The 11,562-nt window shown below is 31.4% G+C and overlaps 1 protein-coding gene across 1 annotated transcript; it reads right to left on the bottom strand.

The window, feature by feature from the left end:
- Positions 1 to 5,978: 5,978 nt before the first annotated feature.
- LOC141696436 (uncharacterized) lies at positions 5,979 to 6,641 on the bottom strand. Its single transcript, XM_074500577.1, has one exon. It carries the CDS (start codon positions 6,639 to 6,641, stop codon positions 5,979 to 5,981), a length of 663 nt encoding a protein of 220 aa, XP_074356678.1.
- Between the last annotated feature and the right edge of the window lie 4,921 nt (positions 6,642 to 11,562).

Raw genomic sequence — 11,562 nt, 5'->3', positions numbered from 1 at the left:
GTAATATTATAAAATGTTAATATATAAATTTTTCTTAAATATATATTTAAAACAATTATTTACTAAACTAACACGTTCATTTCAAATAAACTAAATATTAACCGGGCATCGACCCGGATACTAATCTAGTTTGTAACTATTTTGGGAACTAATTTTGTACCCCTAGCATTTTTCTTAAAATAAAGAAATGAATGCTGTTAAATTATGTAGTTAAAAGAAATTGAAGTCAAGTGTAATTATAGAATGTCACTCGTTAATTCTTTTTTTTTTATAATATGGCTTATCAATCTAGTTATAGTTCTAGTTATGCACCTAATATATTTTACTTGTTATATTAACTAACATGTTAACTTTTAATAAAACGATTATTTAAAAGTAAATCGACGCTTAAATGAAAACTAATCAGTAAAAACTAATGTGAAAGCAAAGTATAAGTCAATTAATTGTATAAAATTTTAAAAATAGTTATATAATGTTTCAAGTAAGTATCAAGATTTGGTAATTTTGTGTTTTAATTGAACATAATTTCGCGTATTAGTATAGATATTTGATAACCATTGAGAAACAAATTAAAATATCGAATTAGTATTTGTAGTGTGAAACACACATCAAAATTAATATATTAATGTTAAATAATAAATTAGTACTTGCAAAGAATAATTATGTAGTTAAAAGGAATCAAATCATATATGAAATTTTCCATATTTCTGCATTGTTTTACTTGTTATAGAAATCTAATATATTAGTTTTGTTTTTGTGAAACAAATTTTATAGTTATCTTATGAACAATTTTTTTGTTATTTGAGATAATTTAATATTAATTAATATTATCTGATAATTATTTTATAATTATCTTTTTCAATATAGTTTAGTTAATATTACTTAATTATTGATAAAAAAATATTCTTCAAATTAAAAGGAAATAGACGCTTGGATGAACACTAACTAATAAAAAATAAAGTTTGGAAAGAATAGAAGTCAATTTATGTTATGTGAGTACCAAAATTTGGTACTTTTGTATTTCTGTATTTTTGTGCTACAATAAAACACGATTTCGCTTATTAATAAAGAGTATAGATTTTAATTATCTTATAAACCAAATATTTATTATTTTAGATAATTTAATATTAGTTAAGATTATCTTATAATTATTTTATAATTAAATTTTTCAATATATATAATATTACTTAATTATTGATAAAAATATTTTCAAATTAAAGTAAATAAACGCTTGAAAAAATACTAACTAATAAAAATAAAGTTTAGATAGAATAAAATTCAATTTACCTTACATAAGTACCAAAATTTGATAATTTGATACTTCAATACTTTTGTACACCAATAAAACATGATTTCACTTATTAATAAAGAATATAGATTCTCCCCGAACAGCAGCTCCAAGCCGGCCATTTGTGCGGGTTCGAACCGCTCACTCGGGACCGATTCGTACGAAAACCGTAATTATTCGGCTCGAAGCGGGCCGGTTCTCAACCCGCACAGCTCGTTGTAATAATAGTGCCGATTACAAGTCATTAAATTGAAAACCGGGATCGAACCGACCCGGCTCGTGAACCGCACGAGCCGTTTGAACCGATCAACCCGACACTATTCGGCCCGCACAAGCCCACCTTTGTCTCAGTCTTCAACATTTGCAACATGTACATACACAGAATTCTACTTAAGATTAATCATTAATCATGTGGATAATTTACAAATATAAATTAGTAATCTAATTGTAATTTAACTTATTACTTTTATTGTTCACTAATCATAATTCACTTTTATTCAATTAAGTTAAATAAAGTTACTATTATCATGTATATATAAATGGGATAACAGTATATACCTCTTAATTAACACGATTATTAATATGAACATTAATATGTAGATTTTTAATTAATAAAATTTACCGAGATGTTGTCTCTTTTAAGCAAAAAATTGAAATAATAAAATTAATCAAATATGTCTTTTAATCCGGCTCGCAAAACTATGTGAGCACAACACATGCTCAACATCTAATTTTAAAACTAATTTTAAAATATGTTGAGCACAACCATATTTTTTTACATATCAAAACTATTTAATCTGTTGAGCTGAGTGGGTGACATGTGATGTGACAGGATAGGTGACAGACACACTTACGCTAGGAAAGAAAGAAAAATAACAATTAAGGAGCCCGAGCAATACAACCCGCGGCCCGCCTGTAGTACAACCCGCGGCCCGCACATCACGCAACCGAGCTCAGTGTTGGGTACGAGTTTACTTATATCGGTTCAAGCACAGCCCGGCCCGATTCGTTTAATTAACGTGCCGGTTTAGTGTTCATTATTTCCGGTTCGAACCCGCTCCCAGCCCGGCCCGAACCGCCCGACTGGCCATCTCTAGCTCCAAGTGGGAGCATGAGAACAACTCCCATGCCTTCTCACCTCATCCTCCTATTTATTTAAGATATTTATTACTCCGTATATTTGACACTTTAATTTTTGGCACATATATTTTAATCGTATAGCTAAAATTAAATATTTAAAAAAATTTCTTTTTGTAAACTAAATTTTGATTGTATAGTTTTATTCACAAAAAATAACTTAAAAATTTATAATTATAGATATACGGTTAAAAAAACCTAAAAAAGGGTGCTAAAAGTCCATCAATGACCATTCACCAGTTGAATGCGGAAACGAAATGTGTACTGTCATGAAAACATGTATGCAAACAAAGAAGAAGATACAACTTTTAATTTAATCCAGAGCTACTTTTCGGAAAACCTAGTTCTTGAGACGAATTGCTTGACAAATTGCACTAATATACACATGCATATATGATGAATGTTCACATTTTCCTGTCGAACAAGAGACCAAGATTACAGATTAGTTACGTGGTAATGAAAAGCCAAGTTTTATAGAGTTTATACAGAACAATGGAAAGCTTCTAATTAAGCTCTAAAACTAATCTTTACATAAGCAACAATGGAGGAAAGTAAATCTAGTTGTAACAAAAAGAGGATGAATAAGAGAGAAATAGAGAGAGAGAGCATTGTATTAGAAATGAAAAGCTTAAAAGATTATACAATCAGATCCAAAATGTATACAAGTACTTTGCTAACAAACTTGTAACAAACTCCGTTGACTAATCCTAGTGAGTTGACTTTTAACAAGTTACAGAATAGAACTAATTTATACTTCAATATTCCCCCCTCATATTAGAATGAGGTGATAACACATTCAATCCGGAAAGTATGCGCCAGTGAGATAATCTGCAGAGTCCTTTAGTGAGTATATCAGCAAGTTGAAGAGAGCTTGGAACATAGATTTGTTATAAAATTTTCAGTTGAACTTGTTCTCTGACAAAATGACAGTCAATAGCAAAATGCTTAGTTTTGGGATGAAAAACTGGATCTGCAGCTATATCAAGTGCTGCTTGACTATCATTATAGATATTAATTGGAAAAGATTGTGGAACCAGTAATTCAGATAAAAGTAAATGCATCCAAGCTAAGTCACAAGAAGCATCTGTCATAGCGCTCTCAATTCAGATTATGCTGTAGATCTGGAAACTATAGACTATTTCTTAGACTTCCAAATAACCAAAGAATTACCAAGAAGCAAGCAAAAAACACTAACACTTCTACCATTATCAAAACAAGATCCCCAGTCACTGTCATAATATGCAGTCAGATTGAGAGAAGAAGAGGCTGGGAAGAAAAGACCTTGATAAGGAGTACCCTTAAGATATCATAAAACTCTCTGTACAACAAGTAAATGAGGTGCTTTAGGGGCTTGAAGATACCGACTCAGATGATGAACTATATAGGTTATGTCAGGCCTGGTAGCAGTTAAATACAAAAAATTTCCAATAAGCTTTCTATATAAAGAAGGATCATCTATTGGAGAGCCACCATGGAGAGAAAACTTAACAATAGTATCAACAGGGAGTGACAGAGGTTTACAATGGAGAAGACCAGTTTTAACTAACATATCATGAATGAACTTATGTTGATGAAGATATATCCCATCCGTTGTTCTGGAAACCTCCAGACCCAAATAATATTTGATTAGGCCTAAATCTTTAATAGTAAAAGCCTTATCAAGAACTGATTTAAAATGGGAAATAAAACTAGTATCATTTCTGTTAAGAGAATACCTTCAACATATACCAGGGCTGTCACAAAAGAAGATTGATTTTGAAAAAGAATAGAGAATAATCTGCTTTAGTCTGATGAAAACCAACTGAGAACAGAGTAGCTGCCAATTTGTCAAACCATTCTCTAGCAGCAAGTTTAATACCATAAATGCTCTTAATAAGTCGACAAACGGCTATACCATGTAAAAGATGCCCTTGAGGCAAATCCTTATAAACCTCTTGTAAAATCACCATGAATAAAATCATTGTTGATATCTAATTGGTGTTTATCATAAGATTTAACTGCATCAATAGCCAAAAGAGTTCTAACAGTATGCATCTTAGCTACAGGTGCAAAAGTATGGTGATAATCCTCCCCAGCAGTCTGTGTGAACCCCTTAGCCACCAACCTTGCTTTAAACTTATCAATTTCACCATTAGAATTATATTTGACTTTGTAAACCCATTTTCAACAAATAACCTTTTTTCCAGGAGGTAAATATGGCACAATAGTCCAAATTGCTCTACTATAATCATCAATTATAGTAAGAAAATATTTGCAACCATTTGCAATAGGTGTTTTATATGGACCCTATAAGTCACAGTGTATAAGGTCAAAAGAAAGTTGAGAAAAAGATGTGCTAATAGAAAAAGGCAACTTGCATTGTTTTGCCAAAGGACAAATATCACAAAGAGAGGAATTACTATCTGAAAGCTGTTGAGACTGATGAATAAAAGGGATTTTTGACAGAATTTTGTGAGTTATATGACCTAACCTTTTGTGCCAAAGAGAATGAGTAGAAGCTTGAGAAACTGATGAAGCAATTATTTTAGAATTGACAAATTGATAAAGTCCACCAACCAATCTACCAAGAATCAGAAAACTGATATGGTGTTAGACCTGCCGAATACACTCATGTGCATTGAAGAAAATTATGGACTGTGTTTGTGATGCTAACTTATTAATGGAAAGTAAGTTGAATTTAAAAGATGATACTAATAAGACCTCAGGGATAGAAATAGAAAGATGATGCAGATAAACTGATCATGTATGGGTGACTACAGATGTATCTCCATTGGGAAACTTGACAGTTATAGGAATAACTAAAGAATGAACATCTTGTAAATCACTAACATTATAGCACATGTGATTGGTTGCACCAATATCTAGAATCCAGACATTTGTGGCAATATCTGATATAGGAGAGAGTGAGTAGGTTGTACTTGCCACATGATTTCCAGAAACAAACTGATTTGGAAGATGAGTACTGGTGGTTATAGCATTTTCATAAGCAAAAGAAGCAGGTGGCGGAGTATGTGATTGTCCTTGATTAAAATTCTGCATTAGAGTAGTCATTTGATTCAGTAGAGACTCCATCTGAGAATGCCAATTAGGAGGCACAACCATTGTAGAAGTTGGTCCAGAAGTAGGAGAAGGACAATCAGAAACTTGCACAACATTTCCAAATTTTTGATAACCAGATGTTGGACCAGAATTGAAGTGTAGAGCTTGACCAGATTTGGTAAATCTTTTCTTACCCTTGTTGTTTAGATTATATGGATGATCATTAGGAGATCCAATCAGTTTGAAACACCTTTCCTTCGTATGATTCCTTCCATGATAATATGTACATTCTAAGGGTGTGCTAGCAGATTTATCAGTCAAATTTCTTTGAAAACCACTCTGAAATCCAGAAGACATATTAGCAGGCTTAGGAATATTGACCATCATTGCTATTGGATTACTTGAGCCATGAACTTGTCTTTGTTTTTCTTCTTGCTTAATAAGCATATAAGATTGATTAACAGTTGGCCAATGATTCATCATAAGAAGATGACCTCTAGCTGCAGTATAACTACTATGCAAGCCCATCAAAAACTAAATAAGCCCAGTCTTCTCTATTTTGAGACTCCCAGTCCTTGGTAGCTCCACAATTGCACTTAACTACAGGTTCTAAAGCCATCAATTCATCCCAAAAACCTTTTAGTTTGTGAAAGTAGATCTCAACAGATTCATTCCCTTGTTCAAGCTTAAAAATATCCTTCTGAACTTCATAAATCTTATGTCCACTCACAGCTACAAACCTCTCACTTAACTCATTCCAAACATCAGAAGCACTGTCTAGGTAATGCATACTACTACTAGTTACATCTGAAACAGTGTTAAGGATCCAAGTAATTATCATGTCATTTACACGTTTCCAATGAGAAAATGAAGGTGAAGATTCAGCTGGTGCCTTAAATTCTCCAGTCAAAATTACAAGCTTATTATTAGCAGATAGCGCTATTTGTATAGATCGTTTCCAACTGGCATAGTTCTTATATCCAAAAAGTTTCTTAGAGATCAAAATTATTCTAGGTTGATCATTATTATGAAGATAAAGTGGATGCGAATTGGAACTTATGCTGTTAACATCATTAACAGCAGTTGTATCTATATCTGTATCAATATGCGTATTAACAGGTGTAGTACCCGAAACAACATTGGCATAAGTCTGCGATGAAGATGTGTTGTTACGCATATCTCGAATCATGCTTGATAATCGAATCAATTCAATAAGATGATCAGATTCACCGAAAAGATACACAATACTCAATTCAATCGTAAAACCTAGATGAAAATGAAGATGAAAATGAAGATGAATTCGCGGAAATAAAGCTCTGATACCATATAGAGTTTATACAGAACAATGGAAAGCTTCTAATTAAGCTCTTAAACTGATCTCTACTAGGCTTGTGAATGGAGCGGGGATCCGGTCCGATCCGATTCGATCCGGAGCTTGATAAATTGATATGGATTGTATAAAAAATGTCCGATCCGCAAAAAATCCGATCCGATAAGGATTCGATCTAGTAAGAAGCGGATATGGATTTTACGTGATCCGGTCTGTTAAAAACCCGATCCGGCTTAATATATATATATAATAAAATCTATATATTTAAATATTTTAACTTTCTAAGTACAAAATTTTCATTAAATTTAAATTTCTTAATATTTCTTCATTGCAATTTATATATTGAACCTGATACATAAAATATTCAAATATATTTATATATTTTCCGGTTATGCAACTTTCAGAAAATATCTATATTTAACCGTAGAAAAGTGAAATTTTACATAATCAATTTACTAATAATTTAATTTCGCTACATGAATCCTCAAAACTGAATCTATGTGCAAATTTTTGTGATGTAACTATATCGGTGCTATATTTTTATATTCATAACCTTCGATTGACTCATTTCAATATGCAAAAATAAATAAATTGAAATTCGACGACACAAGTCTTTGAATGGCTTGCACATTTATCTAAACACACATCGTATCATTTCATATTTTTCTTCGTTCATTTTTAATGTTATTCTCCCGACAAAAAAGATGATATCAGGTTTTTCCTCACATTTTTAGCTTTATACACTTTATTTTACAAATATTTTTCTTTGTTCGTTCATTTTCGATGTTGCTCGTGTGATAAGTTGAATAATTAGTTTATTCCATTTCGAGATTTTTTTCATTAGACGATAAATTGATTTTACGCACATTATACACTTAATTTTACAAGTATTTTAATTTTCTTAAAGTTACTATTCATTACTTTTGGTAATTTAAAAAAACTTACAAAATTATTGTGTAATTAAATTGCGTAATTAATAAATAAAATAAATATTTTATATCATAAATTATTCTACAATCTAATAACCCTTCTAAATTCTAAATAATAATTGAGTCTTAGAGTTCTAACTCCCACCAAATACCGTAATTGTTGGGTCTGGTGACTATGTTATTGCATATTTGCAATATTAGATAGCTTTAATTTCTAAATATTTTTCATTTTCATTTTTAGAAATCAGCACGTAGCAAGAATAATTTAATTTAAGAAATTTTATATATTTAGATCTAAATGGATTGGAGCTCCGATCCGAAATCCGAAAATCCTAATGGGGCAGATATGGATTGAGCTATAATTTATCCGATACGCGATCCGATCTGAATCCGATCCGAAAAAATTAAATGAATTTGGATATGAATTTACTTAAATCCGATCCAAATCCGACCCGTTGACAAGCCTAATCTCTACATAAGCAACAATGGAGGAAAGTAGATCTAGTTGTTACAAGAAGAGGATGGATAAGAGAGAAATGGAGAGAGAGAGACAGAGAGCATTGTATTGGAAATGAAAAGGGGTGAATGACAAATTTAGTCTGTTTTTACACAAAATTGACAAAAATAACCAATTTCTGAAAAGTTGGCCAACTTTAGGCGATGGGATACCCAACTGTAGTGGAGTATCCAGTTTATACAAGATACCCAACTGACAGTGGAGTATCTCATATATGAAATACTCAACTACCAGTGGAGTATCTTATACAAATTGGGATACCCAACTGACAGTGGAGTATTTAATCGGCCAAAATTGACCACTTTTTTCAGAATGACTATTTTTTTAAAATTTTTCAAAAATCGGCTATTTTTGTCGTTTTTTCAATAAAAAGCGTAAAAGATTATACGATTAGATTCAAAATATATACAAGTACTTTGCTAACAAACTCCGCTGACTAATCCTAATGAGTTGACTTTTAACAATTATACTTCACTAGTTTTTACGTGTCTCTTTTAAACACGTGATTGATTGCGTGATTCAGTTGAATATAAATATTATAAATTGTTCATCTCTTTCTACAGAACTGATTTCACTAAATCACTTTGGAGTTTGGACAATCGACATTATTAATTTTATTGAGCAACAGAGTGAGATCCAATACCATGTTAAATTGCCGATCCTCCCGAATATAAATGTAAAATCAATTGTGTATCAAACTGATTTTACCCTCTTCTGCTGCTTCCCTGACCTGCACGGCGATTAAATAACATGTCAAAAGAGGTGCTTGGCATGTCTATTTTCCAAGAACCATGAAAATAAATTCTGATACTAGCGCATCACTCATTCTTGAGAAATGTTAGGTTTCTCAATTTTTTCCCAAAAATTTTCTCAAATGCTGATGTGGCATATAATAAATAGCAACTTTCCTAAATATAATATAAGACCCCGCATGTATTAATACGCACCCACAAATTAAAACATATTATGTGTTTGCCACGTCATTTGGTAAAAAAATTGGAGAATTTTTTTGAGAAACCTAGCACAACTCCTCACTGTATGACTGTAAAATCTGTGTAGCTGAAAAGAAAATTGATAACTTGCTGTTGCAGTCCTTAAACTAGTTGATAAATTCCAACTGCTCTGCAGAACACATCATCGTTTATCCAATTACGAAATACATTTTATATATATGGTCACATTCGGTCTTGAACCCTTATCCTAAGAACTCTTAATTTAAAAGTGAACTAAGATTCTCCGGTAGGCAGAATTTATCTTATTTTGTAGTTTTATATACTTCAACTGAACTTTATATTTTATATTAATGCAATTATAAGATATTTTAACAATTGAATTTGAAGTGTCTTCAAAATTCTGGGTTATGCAGAGCATTTGTCTTATTAATTAGGATACTTCAACATAATTCGCTTCATTGTGTAGCTAGTATTAATGTTCTATTTACGTATAGTTCAGGTATAGAATATAACATTTTGTAATAAAATTCGTTTTATTCTGTACTATTAATATACTATTTACGTATAGTTCATGTGTAAAATTTTACCTTATTTGTAGTATTATTAGGGCTTATGCAACAGAATTGCACATGTAAAATATCATGTTTATGCATTATATTTTGAAATTATTTTTAAACACACACAACAATGCAAAAAATATGTAATAAGATTTAGATTCTAAAAGTCTATTTAAAATTTATGATTTTGCAGCAGACCTCGTCTTATATTATAATGGTTCTAAGATTCAATTTTAAGGACTGTTTTTAAGTTGAGCGCACCCCTTTATATATAATAGAATTACAGAATTTTATAAATTATAATTACTTAGCACCGAAGTACAGTGTACATTAAATTTTACAATAATAAGTTATCGAAAAAGTTTATTATAGGGAAAAATTCAGGTCATTATTTCTTTAGAAGATTTTCATATTGAAGTCTCGGCTACCAAAATGTTTTCTTTTGGTAGGACACCCTTAGTTTCATACATATTTCATTTTTTTATTTATCAATTTTTTTAAAAAAATTATGCAGAAGTGCCTCTTAATAAAATTTAATGTATAACCGTGTTCTATCAAAAAATGGTCGGTGTTCCCCGAAAATATAATTATTTTAACAATAGTAATAGAATAGTAGAAACATAACAACACAAAATTACACGTATAAAAGAGTCTGTAATAGAATAGTAGCTGAACTCTGCCTATTACTGAAACCCGGGGATCAAGTCGAACTAAACAAATGCCCAAAGGGCAATCAACAACTTGGAGTAACAGGGAGGTGGCTGTTGAAAATGGTGATAGTATATTACTACTTAATTAGTACTCTGTTACAAAATATTATTCCCTCCCGGTAGATTTTTATCATTTGAAATTAAAACTTTTATCTAATACGATTTTATAATTATTTTTAACATTTTTTTTAATAAAAATTTAATATTTAAAGTTTTATTTTAAAAAAGTAAAATTTTAAAAATAAGTTACGAAACTATATTAAATAAGAATCTTAAAATACGTGCCGAATTTTTATTTTAAATGTTGAAAATCTAGTGAGAGGGAATGGTACATTCCCCTTCTTTTTGTTAGTTTCAGCGACTCACGCACCCTACAGCAACCTTGTCTTTAAATGTACCTTAATCATCAACAACCAATCTCAGCTCTCATTTTTGCTACAGCTACATACACTTCCACAGGATCATAATTTGTGTGAGCCAGAGTTATAAGTTCTTTTAAGTCCAAATTTTGTTAGCAAGCCTCTATATATAACTAGCAAAAGCTAGCTAGATTATCTTCAATTATTAGAGTGCGATTCCATTCAATTATTTATATTTTAAAAAGATCGATCTGCTAGAATAACAAAAAGTATGGATCTGGATCCTGTGTTTGCTGCTGCCATTGCCGGAGATGCTGATGCCTTGGCTAAATTGGATTTGATAGCAGATGGAGCACTGCACAACGATGATAAAACTATCCTTCACAAAGAATCTGCGAAAGGAAATATAGAACATGTGCGTTTCATTTTGGACAAGTTTAAACACAAAGATCTTTTGGTCAAGCTAAGTACACGACGTAGTCATACTGCACTTCACCTTGCAGTACAGGGTAAACACACTGAAGTGGTTAAGGCCCTCATCGAGGAAGCTAGAAATCTGCCTTCTTCTACTTCTTCTTCTGCTAATCCTCCAATTAGTCCATTTCAAGCTTTTCTTAGGGAAGTTGATCACGACAAGGACACTGCGTTGCATGCAGCAGTATACGCAGGTCACTTTGAAATTGTTATGCTGTTAGTGAAGGCCGATCCAGATGATCCACATACTAAAAACACTAAGGGTAAAA

This window comes from Apium graveolens, chromosome 11 (genome assembly GCF_009905375.1).
Source record: "Apium graveolens cultivar Ventura chromosome 11, ASM990537v1, whole genome shotgun sequence".
In the NCBI taxonomy this organism is placed as follows: domain Eukaryota; kingdom Viridiplantae; phylum Streptophyta; class Magnoliopsida; order Apiales; family Apiaceae; genus Apium; species Apium graveolens.
This window is presented reverse-complemented; position numbering and strand designations above follow the sequence as displayed.

Bases quoted from the DNA above. Each gene is read 5' to 3' on its own strand.
- LOC141696436 (XM_074500577.1), bottom strand. From the start codon at position 6,641: ATGCGTAACAACACATCTTCATCGCAGACTTATGCCAATGTTGTTTCG.